An 18,137-nucleotide genomic window follows, 5' to 3' on the forward strand; every position below is an offset into this window, starting at 1 on the left:
TCTGGGATGCCCGACCCCGAATTCCCACTGCAAAGTGTGCTCAGTTTCTCTCCCCCTGGCCTGGAACATGCCAAACCCAGCATCAGAGATCGTGCGACCATCATCGACGACGTCCAACCACTTTTCGAAAGTAAACTACTAGGTTCAATAAGTTAATGTTGCGTTCCGGCCAACGATTGGTAAGTGCGTGTTGTTTGTAAGCATGGCCGTGCGGGCAGGCAATCTTTTCGCCGTCATGGTGCTCGTGGTGTGAGTTGAGGACGCGGACAGCCCCCCTTTGGTAGAGGGTCGCAGATGCTGATGGGCAACCCGTTTCGGCTGCTCACGGACCGCCCCGTCGCGACGCCCTGGGACGAGGCGCGCGGCGACGCGCGCGATGCCGTTCTTCAGGAATTGGGTTACCGTGAATCCGGTCAGCTTGTCGAGCCAGCCGTCCGCCTCTCCCAGCAGCTCCTCTTCGGCCGTGCGGACTTCACCCCCGCGCGTCCGCAGCGCCAGCGGCGGCGCCTCGTTGGCGAGCTTGCGCGCGAGCTCGCGCGCCTTGAACATGTCGTGGAAGATCTGCCACGACTCGAAGACCTTCGTGAGCAGCTCCTTCCGTTTCCTGTAGATTTTTGAGAACACGCGCGTCATTACGAGCATGTTAGAAATCGGAGGTACGCGAACTGGGACGGCGCCGAGGGCACCTGCCACTGCGGCGAGGACCGCGCCTTCTTCAAGACGGCGGCCCACGGCGACGCGTGGCACGACGTCAGCGGCTGCGACTGCGAGGACACGTACCCGCTCTGCGCGGAGGACGATTCTCTGGCGGCGCCGACGCGACGACACGGACCTGGACGGTGAAATCGACGTCGTGTCCGAGTTCAGCCCCTGCTGGTGCGAGGCCACGGGGGCCGAGCCCACGTTCGCGCCCACGACGAGGGTAGCGTGCGAGGATAGCGCGTCTTGGTTCTGGAAGAAGTCCAAGTACGACTGCGACTACGTCGCGAAGAAGTCGAAGCGGTGCAAGAGCAAGTACACGGACTTCGACGACGTCTCGAGCGTCGACGCCTGCCCCGTCGCCTGCGGCGAATGCGAGCCCACGTGCGAAGACAGCACGTCCTGGTACTGGAAGAAGTCGAAATACGACTGCGACTACGTCGCGAAGAAGTCGAAGCGGTGCAAGAGCAAGTACGCGGACGAGGGCGACGTCTCGAGCTTCGACGCCTGCCCGATCGCCTGCGGCCAGTGCGAGGCCCCGTGCGAAGACAGCACGTCCTGGTACTCGAAGAAATCCAAGAACGACTGCGCGTGGGTCGAGAAAAAGATCGTCAAGCGGTGCAAGAGCAAGGTCCGCGACGACGACGACGTGCATGCGAAGGAAGCCTGTCCTGTGGCGTGCCAGGAGTGTTAAATGTTTGTTCGTTCCTAGCGGGGTGACCCGGCGTCGGCGGAGGGGACGGCGGGGTCGTGCCTTCCCGCGTCGCCGCGCCCGGCGAGGTCGCCCGCGCCCGGCCCGAGGGCCCGGGACGCGCCTTCCCACGAAGGCCGTCCGGGGACGCGGGCCTCCGCAGCGACGCGCGCGCCGCGCCCGACGAGGTCGCGAGCGGGATGCGCGGCGGTTACGCGCGCGCGCGCGTCTCGGGGCGGCGGCGGCGCGCGCTCCCTAGCGGAGCTCCGCGGCGGCGAAGATCTTCGGCGGCCAGAGGGGCTTGACGTCGTGGTCGACCATGTACCGGATGCGCTCCTCGACGCCCATGCCCACGGCGCGGAGCCCCGCCTTGACCTCCTCCTCCGCGGAGAGCACGTCGGGCAAAACGGGCAGCTCGCGATCGAAGAGCTCGCGCCAGACGCCCTCGTTGTCGAGGACGCCGTCGCGCTGCTTCTCGTAGAGCTCGCGGAACTTCTCGCGCCAGACGTCGAAGGTCTTGGGCGACCCCTCCTCGGGGTCCGGCGGGTAGACCTTGTTCGCGGCGTGGTCCGGGTCCAGCGCTCGCCGCAGGTGCGTCTTCTCCGAGGGCTTCGGCTGGCGGAACGCCTCGGGGTACTCAAAGTCCGCCGCCGGCGCGGCGAGGGCGACGCCCCCCAGGAAGGCGACGAGCCCGTAAAAACACCGCATGGTCGGCGCAGAAGACGGTGCCGTGGGTGGGGGAGCCCGCTGCGGCAGGCCTTGTTGGTTTTTTGGGTAGGGCCAATGGTACTCGAAAACGGACGGCAAACTTTAGAAGCAGCCGTGATAGCGGTCGTGTTGTTGCATGTCGGCGAGCTGCGAAGCTGCGGCACAGACACCTCGGAGGAGGTGGGCCGGGCTCTCCGAGCGTCCTCGCCGTCGCCGCGCTGCGCGCGCGCGAAGCGTCGCGCATAAGCAACAGCGCGTCGACAATGGCGTCGCTCGTCGCGCCATCCCCCTTCGACGCGACGAGCTACGTCGCCTGGGCGCGCACGCTGGACATCGTCGTCCACGACAGCTTCGGCCTCACGGCCGGCGACTCGGACGCGCGCGCCGTCGTCGCCGCCTGCGACGTCGACGCGTCGCCGGAGCGGCCGGCGGAGCTCGTCTTCGTGCCCTTCGACGCCATGCTCCACGCGCGGTCGCCGCTCGTCTGTAGCGGCGAGCGCGAGGCCAACGACGCGCGCGCGCTCGGCGCGCTGCTCGGCAAGGTGACGCGCGAGGACGACGCGCTCGCGCTCCGGCTGCTCTACGAGCGCCGCAAGGGCGCCAAGAGCAGGTGGGGCCCCCACATCGCCCTGCTCCCGGCGACGCCGCCGCACGCGCTGCTCCGCTGGTCCGAGGCCGAGCTCGCGGAGCTCGCGGGCTCCGACGCGCTCGAGCTCGCGAACCGCTGGCGGTCGCAGGTTTCGTCCGACTTTTCGGAGATCGTCGACAAGTCGCGCGCGGCCGTCGAGGAGAGCGACCCGGGCAAGCAGCTGAGCGCGGCCGTGAAGGCGTCGCTGCGCTTCCCCTGGCTGGATCTCGAAGGGTTTAGCTGGGCGGTGTCGATGATCTGGAGCCGCTGCGTGTCCGTGAGTCGCAAGGGCGCGCCGCCGATCAAGGCCTTCCTGCCCGTGGTCGACATGCACAACCACGACCCGGGCGCGCCGGAAAACCACGGCTTCGACGACGCGCGCGACGGCTTCGTCCTCCGGCGCACGGGAAACGCCAAAAAAGGCGACGAGCTGAAGCTCTGCTACGACGGTTTGCCGAACGCGTGGCTCCTTCTATTGTATGGCTTCGCGCTGGACCACGCGGCCCACGCGGGCCGCGACCTCTACGCGCCGCTGAGCCCCGAGGCTCCTCACTACGAGGCGAAGCGCGCGGCGCTCGAAAAGCTCGGTTTGGGCGCGACGGCGGACGGCGCGGCGCCGTTCCGCCTCGCGGCGGACGACGCGCTGCCCGAGCGGCTGCTCACGGCCCTCATGGCCCAGCGCGCGACCTTGGACGAGCTGCCGGGCCTGCCCGCGACGAGCGAGGCGACGGCGCGCGCCGCGGCCGGCGACTTGGTCGCCGCGTGCGACGCGCTCCTCGCGGCCTACCGCGGCTCCGAGGACGAGGACGCCGCGGCGCTCGCGGACCCGGCGACGCCGCCGAGGCTGCGCCTCGCGCTCCTCGTGCGCGCGCCGGAGCGGCGCGCGCTCGTCGCGTGCCGGGACGCCGCGCGCGCGATCTCCAACTCGTGACCTTACTTATCCTCGAGCTTCCGGAACCGGTCCATGAGCGCGCCGTCGGCGACGTCGAAGGGCGACACGTCGGCGTCGCCGCGCGCCGTCGCGACGACGCGCCGCGCGAGGAGGAAGTCGAGGTCGTCGCACCGGGTCCGCAGGATCGCGATGTCCGCGTCCAGATTCTTCAGGCGCCGCTGGGCGTCGTCGGCCTCGGCGGCGGCGACGGAGACGCGCTTGTCGAGGGCGATGCGCGCCTTGATGTAGCGCCGCGCGGCGTCGTCGTCGCCGCCCTTGACCGCGCCTTCCGCCGCGGCCTGGGCGGCGTCGCGGTCCCTTTCGAGCGTCCGCGCGAAGGACCCCCCCGAGAGGAAGGCGCTCTCGACGTAGCCGCGGCTCTCCGTCGCCTCGTCGAGGTCCTTGGCCGCGGCGCCGATCTGCGTCAGGATGTCGTCGTCGACGCCGAGCTCCCGCATCCGCTTCTTCGCCGCGAGATTCGCGCCCGCGGCCGCGCCGACGTTGCCGCCGAGGGACGCGCCGAGCATCATGCCCAGCGGGCCGCCGAAGACGCCGCCGATCAGGGCGCCCGTGGCGATGCCCCGGCCCTCGCGGCCCGGGTCGTCGTCGGGCGCCTGCGCGCGCTCCAGGATGCGCTTCGCTTCGTCGAGGATCCGCTGGCGCTCCGGGTCCTCGCCGCTGAAGAGGCGCCGGCAGCGCGGGATCTGCGGCGTCCTCCTCAGATGGGTCTGGAAGCTCGCCGCGCCGGCGACGAGCAGCAGAAGGCGCGAACGCATGAGTCCTAGAGCAGCGACGCCACGGCCCATGCTCTCGATCGACGAGCAGAGATGATGCAGCGTTGCCACAAGATTGCGACAGACCGTGAAGAGAGCACAATGGGCCCGTCGACCGCGCGCCTCGAGGTCGACGGCCACTACGTGGCGACGCTCCACTGGAGCGACGCGGGCCTCGTCCTCCCCGAAACGCTGCACATCACGGTCGTCGACGGCTACGAGCGCGACGCGTGCGCCTGGCGGCGCCTCGGCGGCCGCTGCGCCCTGTCGGCGAGCGCCGGCGAGGCGGCGGCGTTGGCCGCCTACGCGGCGGACCTCGCGCGGCCGCGCGACGGCCGGCCCTACGGCAAGGCCGCCGTGCTCGCGCGCGACGCGGCCGGCGCCGTCGCCGCGTGCGTCGCGCCCGCGGCCGTCGACGGAAGCGGCGCGGCCGTCTGCCTCTTCGCGACGCGAACGGAACCGCGGCCCCTCGAGCTGCGCGTGCTCAACGACGACGGCAGCGTCGCGAGCTCCCTGCGCGTCGCCGGCGCCGCGCCCGCGAGCTTGGGCGTCGCGCTCGTCGTGCGCAACGACGGTTACACGCGCGACGTCGCCGGTCCCACGAAGGCCGTCGCGGCCGTCGCGGCCTGCGCGCTCGCGGCGGCGGACCCGGCCGACGCACCGAAGCTCCGCGACTACGGCGCGTGGCTCCACGCCCGGCGCAAGTTCGCCGTCGTGCGCCGCGACGGCGACCGGCCGACGGCCTGGGTCAAGGCCGCGGACGACGGCGGCTCCGTCGAAGTCTGGTTCGAGCGCGACCGCGGCGCGCCGCCGCCCGCGCCGGTGCGCGCGCCGCCGCCGGCCGCGCCGCCGCCGCCGGCCGCGCCGGCGCGCGCGCCGCCGGCGAAGCGGCCCCTCGAGGTCGTCGAGGGCGCGTCGCAGGCGACGGCCGCGTCGTTCTACAATACCCTCAAGCGCGACCGGGGCACGCAGCACGAGACGCGCATCTACCACATGCGGCGCTTCAACAACTGGGTCAAGAGCGAGCTCATCCGGAAGGCGGCGGCCGCGAGCCGGCCCCCGGGCGGCCCGCTCAGCGTCCTGGATCTCGCCTGCGGCAAGGGCGGCGACCTCTCCAAGTGGGCGAACGCGAAGCCCACGAACTACGTCGGCGTCGACATCGCGAAGCAGTCTTTGGACGACGCCGCGGGGCGCCTGCGGGGCATGGGCAACAAGCTCGCCGGCGTGCCCTGCCGCCTTGTCGAGGCGTCGCTGGGCAACACGTCGCTCGTCGACGGCGAAAGCGCCTTCGCGACGTGGGACGGGTCCTGCGACGGCGGCGCCTGGAGCTCGCGACCGCGGCCGCTCCAGCGCGACGCCTTCCACGTCGCGTCCATGCAGTTCGCGATCCACTACATGTTCGAGACGCGGCCGCGCGCCGAGGCGCTCTTCCGGGATTTAGGGCTCGCGCTCCGCGCGGGCGGCCGCTTCGTGGCGACGACCATCGACGCGCGCGCGCTCGCGCGCGCGGCGCTCGCGCGGGGCCGCCGCGCGACGCCGGAGACGCCCTTCGCCGTCGGCGAGGGCCCCTGGTGGCGCGTCGACGTCGACGACGAGGCGCCCGTCGACGCGCGGAAAGGCCTGAGCGCCGTCGCGGAGGCGAAGGCCGCGCGGGCGGAGCGGCGCGTGCTGAGCGTGTGGCTCGAGGACGCGACCTACGAGAAATTACGCGGCGCCGCGGACGCGGGCGACGCCTTCGGGCTGCGCTACTGGTTCCAGCTCCGCGACGGCGACGACGCGCTCGCCGTCGACTCGCCGGAGTGGCTCGCGCCGCTGCCCGTGCTCCAGGAGTTGGCCCAGGCCGCGGGGCTCGAGCTCATCCGCGCGGACCCCTTCCCGTCGTTCCTCGAGCTGCGGCGGGGCGAGGACCCGGCGGGCTTCGCGCGGTCCGTGGACAAGATGGGCGTGCCCGACCGCGCCGGGTCGCTGAGCCCCGCGGAGTGGGACGTGCTGAGCCTCTACGTCGCCCTCGAGTTCGTCAAGAAGGCCGACGCGCCGGTCGCGGCGGCGCCGGACCCCTTCGTGCTCGCCTTCCCCAAGGTGAAGCGCGACTGGGGCGACGGTTGGAAGACGCTCGACAAGGCGCGCCAGCTCCACCTCGTCGCGCTCTGCGCGCGCGGCGAGGACGGCTGGCGCCGGCCGCCGCCGGCGCCCGCGAGCCTCGCCGTGACCGAGCGCCTCGAGTCCGACGCGCCCTTCGGGGACTAAGTACAAACTTCTTAGGGCGCCTCGGGCAGTTAGTCCGCCTCGGGCACGCGGCTGAGGAAGCGGAGGAACGCGTCGCCGTCGGCCCAGTCGTCCTCGTCCTCGTCCGCGTGCATGAACGCGCCCAGCGCGTGTGTGACGGAATAGAACGGCGGCGCGCCGAGGCGGTAGAGGCGCTCGACGTGGTCGAGGCGCTCCGCGGCGGCGGCGGCCTGGACGAAGGCCGCGAGGCGCTTCGGGTGCGCGAGGCCCGGAAAGAAGCGCCGCGCGGTCCCCTTGGGCGCGCGCGCGCCGCCCGCGCGCAGCTTCGGGTCCCGGGGCTCGACGGGCGGCACGACGTCTCCGCGCGCCTCCGGGCACGTGAGCGCGAGGTGCACGAAGTGGAACACCAGCTCGGACCCGTCCAAATAGCGCGGCGGCGGCTCGTCCACGTCGGAGACGTCGTTCACCGAAGAAAACCGCTTCCGCACGGACCGGTCGACGTCGTCGCGCCACGCCTCGGCCAGCGTCGTGCACTGGTCGAGCGGGATGGGCCGTTCCCGCCGCTGCGCGCGCACGTGGGCCGTCTTGAGAATTCTGCACCGCGCGAAGCGGCGGCAGAACTCGTCCGCGTCCGTGTAGGACGAGAACCATTGCTCGTAAAACGGCCGCGCGCGCGCGGGCAGCGCGGCCGCCGGCGGCAGCTCGTTGCGCGCCACCTCGTCGGCGCTCATGCGCAGCAAACAGGCCTCGACGAGCGCCGCGTCGCCGAAGCGGAACGCGCATTTCAAGGCGAAGGCCCGGTGGTCCGGCCTAGCGTAGTCCGTGCGGTTCCGGCAGAGCGTCCGCAGGAGGCCGCGGCGCGGGATCGCGTGCGCGCCGATGGGGTTCTCCGTGACGAAGAGCGCGAGCAGGTTCGGGGGCTCCGTGAACACGGACAGCAGCCGGACGTCCGTGCGCCAGTCGGCGACGGCCGGGTGGCCGAGGCGCAGCGTCGTGAGCCGCGCGAGCGACGCCGCGGCCTGCCGCGTCGCCCGCGCGTGCGCGGCCTTGCCGCAGCGCGCGAAGACGCTCAACGCAATGCCGCCGCAGTACTCGAGGACGACGCCGACGCTCTCGGGCGGGAGCCGCCGCGCGCGCGGCGCCGGCGGCCCGTCGAGCCGCGACCGCTTCCGGCCGCGCGCCTGGTCCTCGCTGCGCCAGTGGGGCGCGCTCGGCGCGCTCGGCGCGACGGGCGTCGACGGCGCGACGGCGGCGACGTCGGGCGCCGCCTCGTAGCAGCGCGCGAGCACGAGGGGCACGACGCGGCCGTTGCCCCACTCCTCGACGCTCTGCACGTCGAGGGCGAGCGGCTCGTTCATGAGCGCGTGCGGGAACGGCGCCGGGCTCGACATGGTTGGGTGCGCGACGGCGCGCTTGGCCGGCGCCGACGAGAATGGTCCACTCGGCCAACGGCAAGGTGCGGCGCCGGTGGTGCACTTCTCGGGCTGCAGCTGCCTCGCGCTCCTCGTCTCGCAGGACGCGCCTGTCGCCTGGACGATGGAAGGGCTGTGGGGGCGCGCGACCACCGTCGTCGCCGCCGTCGTCTGCGTCGCCTTCGAGGCCCACAAGTCCCTCACGCGGGAGGCCCGAAAGTTCCTCGCGCCGCCAGACCCGGAAGCACCGCCGTCCGGGCCGACTTCTTAAAAGGCGAGGACTATGGACAGGGGGGCGCCGGTATGTGCACGGAGGCGTCTCTCTCTCGGCGCCTAGGCCGTCGCCTCGTTGTCGCAGGGCGGGAAGACGCAGCCGCCGCCGCCGGAGTGCTCCTTGCCCGCGGTCTGGCAGTTCTCGCCGCCCTCGTAGCAGTGGACCTGGTTGAGCTTCTCCGGCGCCGTGTAGTCCTTGACCGTGGCCCAGGCGCACTGGCTCTCGACCTTGAGGCTGCCGAAGCCGACGCGGATGTAGCCCATCTCGCCCCAGTACTCGCCCCAGGAGTTGCGGACGATCCAGTAGGACTGGCCGTCCTCGACGCCCCAGCCGACGACGGAGATGACGTGGTCGACCATCTGGAAGAGGCCCTTCTTGACGAAGACGCCCTTGGTGTAGTTGAGGATCGGCGACGCGTCGATGCCGCAGGCGATGGGGCCGCGCGCGTAGATCTCCTTCTGCATCGCGGCCTGGCCGGAGATGGACCCGTAGTCGTCGATGAGGATCTGCGGGTACTGCGCGATCTCGGAGCACGTGCCGCCCGACGACGGGAACGTCGAGCACGTGCGCGCGATGTTGATGTCCGTGCAGGTCCACTCGCCGTGGGGGCAGATGCCGTCCTCGGACTCGGACGAGCACGCCATGTAGGGGTTCGACGTCTCGTAGGAGATGCCCTCGCCCTTCTTCGAGAGCTTGTGGAGCCACTGGTAGGGGCCGTCGACGGCGCCGCCGTGGCAGGACCCGCCGCCGTGGCAGTTGAGGATGTGCTGCACGGACGGGTTGATGTCCGCGCCCTGCGCCTTGCGCGCGATCTTCACGCGGTCCGCGAGCGCCGACACGGAGCCGTGGGCCCAGCAGGACCCGCAGTACTGGGGGATGTGCTGGTTGCGGCTCATCGTGAGGTAGCTCGTCCCGTTCACGTTGCCCCAGGTGAACTCGGCGGGGAGGTCGTCGTCCTGGATGTGCTTGTGGAGGAGGAGGTGGGAGCTCTCCTCCGTGGCGTTCCCGCGCCAGACGTAGCCCGCGGCCTCGACCTCGTGCTGCTCCCAGACCTCGCCCCGGATGGCGAAGGCGGGGGTGGCGAGCGCGAGGGCGGCGAACTTCATGATTTGCGGGAGGGTGACGACGAGGGCGCACTGGACGGAGAAGGCGACGCCGATTGGCTGCTGAAGTGGAGATTTGCTATGCAACATCGGCTTGAGAATACCAGCGCTTTGGACGCTGCCCGATTGGCTCCCACTTGGCTGGCTGTATTGTCATCCATCTTCGGCCCGGCAAACGCGCCTCGTCGACGGCGTCGTGAGTGTTGCTCGGCTCGTGGACACGCCTTTGCCCTTGCCGCATCGGCACGATGGGCAGCCTCCTGCGGGCCTGGCTGGACCTCGAGCAGCGGTTCCACCCGCACGTCGCGGCCACGAGCCCCTTCCGCGTCTCGACCGCCGACTTCCTCGGCGCCATGTGGCTGCCCGTCGCGACGACGGCGCTCTACATCGCCGCCTTCTCCTACGGCATCCGGAGAATGGAGAAGCGGAACCCCTGGGACATGAAGCGCGCGTTGGCGTGCTGGAACTTCTTCCTCGCCGCGTTCAGCGTCTGCGGCGCGCTGCGCACCGCGCCCATCCTCCTGGGCAATTTAAGGGCCTTCCCCTTCCGGCGGAGCCTCTGCCACGCGGCGGCCGACGACTGGGGCCGCGGCGCCGCGGGCCTCTGGGTCCAGCTCTTCATCCTGTCGAAGTTCGCGGAGCTCGCGGACACGGCGTTCATCGTGCTCCGGAAGAAGCGGCTCCTCTTCCTCCACTGGTACCACCACCTGACGGTGTTGCTCTACTGCTGGCACTCCTACGCGACGGAGGCGCCCCACGCGCTCTACTTCGTGGCCATGAACTACGCGGTCCACTCGCTCATGTACGCGTACTACGGCCTCATGGCCGTCGACGCCAAGCCCGCGTGGTTCCTGCCGGAGGTCGTCACGGGCGCCCAGATCTCGCAGATGGTCGCGGGGGTCTTCGTGCAGTACTCCGCCGCGCGCGCGGACTGCGGCGTGAACCGCGCGAATTTGTTGGCCGGGTCGCTCATGTACGCGTCCTACCTCGGCCTCTTCGTCAAGTTCGCCGTGGACCGCTTCGTGCTCAAGAGCTACAAGCGCCACGAGGCGATCCGGGCCGCCGCGGGCCAGGCCGACGCGGGGAACCAGTGGGCCGACGCCATGCCCTGGACGCGGTGGCTCGCGGCGACGATCCGCCGCGTCGCGTCGTTCCCGAAGCTCGCCGCGCCCTAGGCCGGGGGGATCGCGTGTACATAGGACCTGTCGATCGGACTGGGAGCGTGCACTTGGGAGTCTGGGGGCACGGTCGCGCGCGTACATAGGGAACTGTCGGTCGGACTGGGAGCGTGCACCTGGAGGTCGCGTGTATGTATCATCTCGATCGGAAAGGGAGCTTAGGTCTTGTTCGGGGGGGACAGTGTGTTCAGTTCGGGCAGTCGCTCGCCCAGTGGCCGAGCTGCTGGCACTTGTAGCAGCGGCCGGCCTTGCCCTTGGACGTCGAGCCGACGCCGGAGCCGCCGTACTCCTCGCGCGCGACGGACGGCTTCTTCGTCTGCCAGTGGAGCACGCCCGGCGCGTCCTGGTCGAGCGACGGGTCGAGGTTCGCGACGATCTCGAGCGCGCGGTCGCGCGCCGCGGACTGCGGCATGCCCTCGAGCACGCCCTTGAGGGCCACGGGCCCCATGCCGAGCGCGTCGGCGCCGCCGAGGTCCTCGGCCTCCTTCGCGAGCGCGTCGCACAGGTCGTAGAACGTCTTCGAGAGCTTCGGCGTCTTCACGTCGACGCCCTTGAGGGGCCGCGCGAGCGCCAACGCCTTGGCGCCCGTGACCCGCGACAGCGCGACGTAGGCCTGGCCCTCGGCGAAGCAGCCCGACGTGGAGATCGTCGCGTGGTCGAGCGACATGCCCTGGCTCTTGTGGATCGTGACCGCGTAGCCGAGCTTCAGGGGCATCTGCATGACGTAGGCGACGCCCTGGCCCACGAGCTCCTCGTCGAAGAGCGCGGGCAGCACGACCTCCTCGCGGCCCTTGGAGAAGCGGACGTAGGGGAAGAGCGTCTCGCCGTTCGGCGCCGCGTTGCCGTTCGCGTCGACGTCGTGGCCGCAGTACGACGCGCAGTGGCTCCGGAGCTTCTGGAGCTCCTCGTAGAGCTTGCGCTCGAGCGACGTCTCGTAGGACCGCTTGCCCTTGCGCTCGCGCTGCTCCTTGGCCGCCTCGAGCTTGTCCTCGAGCGCCTGCTCGCGCGCCGCGAGCGCCGTCTCCGCCTCGGCGGCCGTCGCCCAGCGGAGCACGCGGCCCGTCGTGCCGTTGACGAGCGGCTGCTCCTTCTTCGCCTCGTTGCGCGTGTCGATGTTCTTCAGCAGCAGGACGCGGCAGCCGGGCTTGAGGTCGACCATGGGCTCGATGAGCTTGTTGTACTTGATGAAGTCGCAGGTCTCGAGCGCGTGGCGGATCTCGTCCTCCGTGATGTAGGGCGGGATGTTCCGGAAGGGGCGGACCCAGGTCTGGAACTCGAAGCGCCGCAACGGCGCCGGGAGCTTCTCGAGGCCCGCCTTGTTCACGGCGTTGACCTTCGCGTTCGTCGGCCAGATCTCCGTCGGGTCGACGTCGTCCGGGTGGCCCGGCGCCGGCACGGCGACGGCGTTGAGCGCGTCGACGTCGCGCGGCGCGTGCGTCCCGGCCCGGAGCCGGTTGAGCACGTCGACGAACTTCTGCTCGTGCGCGCCGACGCGGTGGCACGTGCGCAGGTGCACGTAGACCATGTCCGCGTTAAACCAGGCCTTGGACTGGAACGCGTAGCCGCGGTTCGTGAAGTAGATCTTCTTCGTGTGACTGTCCTTGGGCACGTGCTGCGCGTGGAAGAGGCCCGCGTCGAGGCGCTGGTACGTCTCCGCGTGGATCGTCGCCGGGATGGGCGGCAGCTGGAAGAAGTCGCCGACGACGACGACCTGGATGCCCCCGAAGGGCGGGATCTCCTCGACGGGCACGCGGACCCATTTTTGGAAGTCGCCGCGGCCGTACCAGTGCGCGAGCTCCCGGAGCGTGCGGTCCAGGTTGTCGAACCACTCGCCCGAGAGCATGGAGATCTCGTCGATGACGAGCACCTCCACCAGCTTCGTCCAGAGCTCCTTGCGGAAGCCCTGGTGCATGCGCCGGAAGTCCTCGTTGCACTTGGGGACGCCGATGCCCGTCGCCGAGTGGATCGTCGTGCCGTTGACGTGCGTCGCCGCGATGCCCGTCGGCGCGCAGACGGCGACGCGCTGGCCGTACATGTCGCCGTAGTGCTCGCCGAAGAAGTCGAGGATCGTCCGCGTCACGTGCGACTTGCCGTTGCCGCCGCTCCCCGTGACGAAGACGTTCTTGCCGTCGCGGACGACGGCGTCGCAGGCGCGCCGCTGGTCCGCGTCGAGCGCGGGCACGCCGGACTTCTCGCGCTCCGCGAGCCAGGCCGCGAAGTCGGCCCGCTGCGGCGGCGGCGGCGGCGGCTCGCCGTCGTCGTCGGAGCTCCCGGCCTCGCTGAGCCGCGCCTTCTTCGGCGGCGGCGCCGAGACCTTCTTCTTGAGGGAGAAGAGCGGCACGTCGCCGTCGTCGTCCGCGGGGCGCTTCTTCTCGGGCTTGACGGCCTCGGGCTTCACGGGCCGCTTCTCGGGCTTGACGCCCTTGAGCGGCGGGACCGGCGGGCCCTTCTTGGGCGCGGCCGCGGGCGCGGGCCGCGGCGCCGCGGGCGCGGGCGGCGCCTCGTCGTCGGACTCGAGGTCGATGACCTCAGCGACGCGCCGCGCCTTGGCGGGCTTCTCGTCGTCGTCGGAGTCCGCGAGGTCGATGACGACCGGCTTCCCCGGCGCGGCGCTGACGTTGATGGCGCCGGTCTCGGGTTTCACGTGCGCCGACAGCGGAATTGGCGTGGCGCACTGCGTGCAGCAGGCGACCTGGACGGAATTCATCACGTGGTACGTGATGTCGTCCGACTTCCAGCCGCACTCGTAGCAGGTGCGGACCATCGTAGAGACTGTGTGGCGTCCGGGCGCGGGCGGCGGTTTGTCAAGCGCGTGTGAGATTCTTCGAGAATTGAGATGCGCTTTTCAGAGGGGAGCGTCGCGGGAGCGTCCTTTGAGAGATGGGAGACGTTCGAGGTATGACGAGGTGGTTTCGGGGGCGTGCGGCAGTGCCAGAGGCGGCAGCGCAGAGCGGTCCCGAGATTGCTCCGCCGCGTCGCGCCGTCAACAACGACGGCATCTTCAGTGTTGAAGCGTACGCCTGCTGCGTCGACTTCAGAACGGCGCCTTATACCCCGGCGGCAGCACGGTGACCTTGCCCAGCGCGCCGTCCCAGGTCGCCTTGTGCGCGTACCCGTCGCGCACGGATTTGGCCGCGTAGAGCGCCGTCGCCTCCGCGAGGTCGAGGTCCGCGACGAGGACGTTCTCGTCCGCGAGCCCCGCCTCCTCGATGACGACGCCCGTGGGGCCGAAGATCGCCGACATGCCGTGGGAGCCGCGGTCGCCCGCGGCGACGTTCGACTTCACGACGAAGACGCCGTTCTCGACCGCGCGCGCCTGGCACTGCGCCCTATACACTCCCAGCTCCGCGTCGAGCCGCTCCGGCGCCCAGTCGTCGTGGGCGGGCAGCGCCACGTCGTCGTGGTAGGTCTCGCAGGAGATGTAGAACAACACGCGCGCGCCCGCGAGCACGGGCAGCCGGCACAGCTCCGGGTAGCGCTTGTCGTGGCAGATAATAACCGCGCAGGGCACGTCTCCCACGCGAAAGACGAGCTGCGACTTGCCGGCGCGCGTCGTCCAGGGCGCGTCCGTCGGCACGAGCTGCAGCTTCGGCTGGCGCGCGACGACGTCGCCCGCGCCGTCGACGACGACGGCCTCGTTGTAACCGTCCCGCGGCGCGCCGTAGACCTGTGTGGAAATCAACCACTGGTTTGGGGGGTCCCCACCAAACTTCAGAACTCTCTATCTCGGTCAAATCGAAGTCGATTCGGCTGATTTTTGGACGAATCGATTGCTCTCATCGAGCTCTCGAAGCACAGCAGAAAACCTCGCGTCAGAACGGTCGCATACGCGCACATTGAAGTCGGGTTGAAGATTTGATTTCCACACAGCCGTAGACGGCGCCGATGCCGTGCGCGCGGCAGGCGTCGCGGATGGATCGTTCCGCGCTCCGGAGCGCGGCCGGCGTCGCCGCCTGAATGAGCTCCGCGTCGTAGCCGGGCAGCGCGCACTCCGGCAGCGCGAGCACGTCGGCGCCGGCGCCGGCGGCCTTGGCCAGGGCGATGCTCGCGCGCGCGACGGTCTCGTCCAGCGAGTCGCGGATCTTCAGGTTGCAGGTGGCGACGCGCAGGCTGCGCGAGAAGCGGCCGAGCGTGCTCATCGCGCGGCGCGAAGGTTGCGCGACGCGCGAGAGCGAGCACAGGCTCATTGCGAGAGCCTTCAAGTTGGGTGCACTGTGTGTGTGCAAGAAGAAGACACGATGGTCCGCGCCCTGGGGCTGCTCGCCTCGCTGGTCCGCGCTCTGGGGCTGCTGCTCATCCTGCGGCTCGCGACCGCCCAGCGCGCGGAGCTCCACGTGCACTGGGACGGCGCCGTCACCACGAAGACGCTGCTCGAGGCGTCCCAGCTGCGAAACCTGTCCCTCCCGACCATCGGCAAACCGACCCACGAGTGGGAGATCGCCCTGCTCATCGACGCGAACTTCGGGTTCAAGGCCTTCGACGTCGTCAACGACATCCTGGGCGGCGACGCGGCGACGCTCGCGCTCGCGAGCGAGCGCTTCGTCGACGCGCAGGCGGCGAACAACGTCACGTACACGGAGGTGAGGTACGATCCCGCGAGAGCGGCGCGCTCGTCCTACGCGAACGCGTCCATCTCCCAGGACGCCGCCGTGGCCGCGGTGCGGGCCGGCCTCCGCCGGGGCATGCGGGCCCACCCGGGCGTCGTCGTCCACCAGATTTTGTGCGCGATGCGGGGCTCGAGCCCGGACGCCTGCGACGCCGTCGCGGACCTCGCGGCCCGGAGCCGGTCGGACGCGCCGGGCGGCGTCGTCGGCATCGACCTCGCGGGCGACGAGTGGGGCGCGGACAACGCGCGCTACGTCGACTGCTTCCGCCGCGCGAAGGACGACCTCGGCCTCAACACGACCGTCCACGTCGGCGAGACGCTCCCCTGGCCCCTGCGCTCGTCGACGCTCGACGACGTTCTGACGGCCGTGCTCGACATGCGCGCGGACCGCCTCGGCCACGGCTACGCGGCCGCGAAGAACGCGACGGCGCTGGCGCTGCTCCGCGACCGCGGCGTCCACCTCGAGGCGTGCCCGACGACGGCCAAGGGCGAGGGCTCCCTCGACGCCATCGCGGCCTACAAGGCGCACGACCTGTCCTTCTCCATCAACCGCGACGACCCCTGCATCGGCTGCGGCGACGAGCGCACCGCGGCCGCGGAGGAGGCCGTCGTCGTGGCGGGGCTGGGCTTCGACGCGGGCGACCTCGACCGCGCCGACCGGGAGGCGCGCAGGCACGCCTTCGGCAGCGGGGCGGCGTAAGGCGCGGCGCGGCCGACGGGCGGAGGCCTCGCGCAGGTTTTTGATTGGCCGGTTTAAGCATCGAGATTCTTCCGCACGCAGCCCCTCAACGATGATGATGAAGCCCACCCTCGCCGCCCTCGCGCTCGCCCCCGCCGCCGCCCTCCGGGGCGAGGTCTGGGAGCAGCACGAGGTCGAGGCCGCGGGCTTCGTCTGGCGGGGCAATTCCACGGAGGAATCGTCCCACCTGCTCCTCCACGAGCGGATTAAGGACGAGGACCTCCCCGCGGAGTTCACCTGGGGCAACGTCTCCGGCGTGAGCTACCTCACGATGAGCCGCAACCAGCACATCCCCCAGTACTGCGGGTCCTGCTGGGCCCACGGCTCCGTGTCGGCGCTCGCGGACCGCGTGAAGATCGCGCGCAAGGCGCAGGGCGCGGACATCAACCCGTCCGTGCAGCACATCCTCAACTGCCAGGGCGGCGGCACGTGCCACGGCGGCTCCGTCGACGGCCCCTACCAGTGGCTCAAGGGCCTCAGCGACAAGGGCGAGGGCATCTCCTACGAGACGTCGAACCCCTACATGGCGTGCAGCTCCGAGTGCACCGAGGGCATCTGCCCCGGCGGCGACTGGACCTGCACGCCCATCAACATCGCGCGCACGTGCTCGACCTTCCCCCCGGCGGGCACGTGCACGGAGATCACGCCCTACCCGCAGATCACCATCGACGACTACGGGTCCATCTCCGGCCAGAAAGCGATGCAGAAGGAGATCTACGCGCGCGGCTCCATCGCCTGCGGCATCGACGCCGGGCCCATCCTCAACTACACGACGGGCGTCGCCACGGGCGCGGGCGAGGGCGTCGACCACGTCATCTCCGTCGTCGGCTGGGGCGTCGAGGACGGCACGTCCTACTGGATCGTCCGCAACTCGTGGGGCGAGTACTGGGGCGAGATGGGCTACGTCCGCGTCGCCTTCGGCGCGCTCATGGTCGAGGAGCAGTGCGCCTGGGCCACGGTCAAGGACTACACGGCGCCGGAGAAGGACAACCAGGTCCACTGCTTCGAGGGCGGCGAGAACTGCCAGACCAAGGCGTAGGGCGTCCTCACCCGCGCGCCGCGGCCGCCTCGACCGCGCCGCCGCTCGAGCCGGCCGCTCGGCCCCCGCCGCGGCCCACCTTTCGCGTGTACATAAGAGCGGCCTGCGGTGCTTTCTCCTTCGTGCGACCTCGGCCGCCTCACGCGTCCTCGTCGTAGCCGAGCCCCGTGCCGTAGAGGTAGTCGAAGGTGAAGACCTCGTAGACGGGCTTCTGCTCGTCGTTCACGACGCCGTCCATGGGGCGGAGCGTCTCGACCTCGTCCTTGAAGTCCTTGAGCATCTTCATGACGCCCGCGCGCGTGAATTCCGAATCGATGCCGAGCGAAGCGTCGTCGACGCGGAGCGCCTCGCTCCAGACGAGGCCCAGCTTGCGGATCTTGCGGTAGAGGGACGCGCCGAGTTCGAACGGGTGGTCGCCGACCCAGGTGTCGTACTCGTAGAACGCCCAGGTGAACGCGAGGAGGACGTCGAACTTGGCCGAATTCCGCGGCGCGGCCTTGACCATCTCGAAGACGACGGCGAAGAGCGACGCGACGCGCGACGCGAGGTTCTCGTCGGGTTCCGAGTCGTCACCGAGGAGCGCCCGCTCCATGGCCTCGATGCGGGACGCGCGCGCCTCCGTGATGAGGATCCACCGCATGCGCGAGACCTGCGCCTCCGTGAGCGCCTGCGCGTTCTTCGCCGCGTCGTCGAACGCCATCTCCTCCGACTCCTCGTCGGAGTCGCCGTCGGAGTCGACGCCGCAGACCATGATGCGCCCGACACAGTCCGGCGTCGCCTCGCAGACGGCGTTCAATTTCGCGAAGTGGGCGTCGATGGGCGACTGCTTCGCCTTCTTCGCGGCCTTGCGCGCCTTCTTCGCGGCCTTGCGCTCGCTCGACGACGACATGGTCGATTGGGTGTGGTCCGGCGCGGCGGGTGCACACGGCTCGGCGCGCGGGTCGGCACTTGTCGGCGAGCGCTTGGCTCTGCCACACGCGGCGCGACGAGTCGGGTGCACCGCCCATTTGAACAGACGATGGCAGCCCGCGATGGGGCCGACATGGTCGACGACTGGGAGGCGGCCGTGAAGAGCTACACGAAGCGGCTCGAGGCGAAGCCGCGGGACTGCAGCACGCTCTGCAACCGCG

At 70.6% G+C, this 18,137-nt stretch overlaps 7 protein-coding genes across 7 annotated transcripts; 4 read left to right on the forward strand and 3 right to left on the reverse strand.

The window, feature by feature from the left end:
• Positions 1-1,645: 1,645 nt before the first annotated feature.
• Positions 1,646-2,098, reverse strand: AURANDRAFT_63789 (hypothetical protein; the record flags this gene model as incomplete). The annotated part of the gene is made up of 1 exon (XM_009038569.1): positions 1,646-2,098. The coding sequence occupies one exon, from the start codon at positions 2,096-2,098 to the stop codon at positions 1,646-1,648; it is 453 nt and encodes a 150-aa protein (XP_009036817.1).
• A 263-nt stretch (positions 2,099-2,361) lies between these two features.
• On the forward strand, positions 2,362-6,677 carry AURANDRAFT_71532 (hypothetical protein; the record flags this gene model as incomplete). Its single annotated transcript, XM_009038255.1, has 2 exons — positions 2,362-3,588; positions 4,560-6,677. 2 exons carry the CDS (start codon positions 2,362-2,364, stop codon positions 6,675-6,677), a joined length of 3,345 nt encoding a protein of 1,114 aa, XP_009036503.1.
• An 858-nt stretch (positions 6,678-7,535) lies between these two features.
• AURANDRAFT_63791 (hypothetical protein) lies at positions 7,536-7,931 on the forward strand (the record flags this gene model as incomplete). Its single annotated transcript, XM_009038256.1, has 1 exon — positions 7,536-7,931. One exon carries the CDS (start codon positions 7,536-7,538, stop codon positions 7,929-7,931), a length of 396 nt encoding a protein of 131 aa, XP_009036504.1.
• A 542-nt stretch (positions 7,932-8,473) lies between these two features.
• AURANDRAFT_12990 (hypothetical protein) lies at positions 8,474-9,289 on the reverse strand (the record flags this gene model as incomplete). Its single annotated transcript, XM_009038568.1, has 1 exon — positions 8,474-9,289. A coding segment is annotated over one exon (816 nt), but the record flags the coding sequence as incomplete, so codon positions are not given.
• A 521-nt stretch (positions 9,290-9,810) lies between these two features.
• On the forward strand, positions 9,811-10,476 carry AURANDRAFT_13493 (hypothetical protein; the record flags this gene model as incomplete). The annotated part of the gene is made up of 1 exon (XM_009038257.1): positions 9,811-10,476. A coding segment is annotated over one exon (666 nt), but the record flags the coding sequence as incomplete, so codon positions are not given.
• A 334-nt stretch (positions 10,477-10,810) lies between these two features.
• On the reverse strand, positions 10,811-13,867 carry AURANDRAFT_63792 (hypothetical protein; the record flags this gene model as incomplete). The annotated part of the gene is made up of 4 exons (XM_009038567.1): positions 10,811-11,200; positions 11,369-11,650; positions 12,761-13,315; positions 13,697-13,867. 4 exons carry the CDS (start codon positions 13,865-13,867, stop codon positions 10,811-10,813), a joined length of 1,398 nt encoding a protein of 465 aa, XP_009036815.1.
• Positions 13,868-16,026: 2,159 nt separating this feature from the next.
• AURANDRAFT_25936 (hypothetical protein) lies at positions 16,027-17,007 on the forward strand (the record flags this gene model as incomplete). Its single annotated transcript, XM_009038258.1, has 1 exon — positions 16,027-17,007. The coding sequence occupies one exon, from the start codon at positions 16,027-16,029 to the stop codon at positions 17,005-17,007; it is 981 nt and encodes a 326-aa protein (XP_009036506.1).
• Between the last annotated feature and the right edge of the window lie 1,130 nt (positions 17,008-18,137).

The sequence above is a fragment of the Aureococcus anophagefferens genome (assembly GCF_000186865.1).
Source record: "Aureococcus anophagefferens unplaced genomic scaffold AURANscaffold_8, whole genome shotgun sequence".
Classification (NCBI taxonomy): domain Eukaryota; class Pelagophyceae; order Pelagomonadales; family Pelagomonadaceae; genus Aureococcus; species Aureococcus anophagefferens.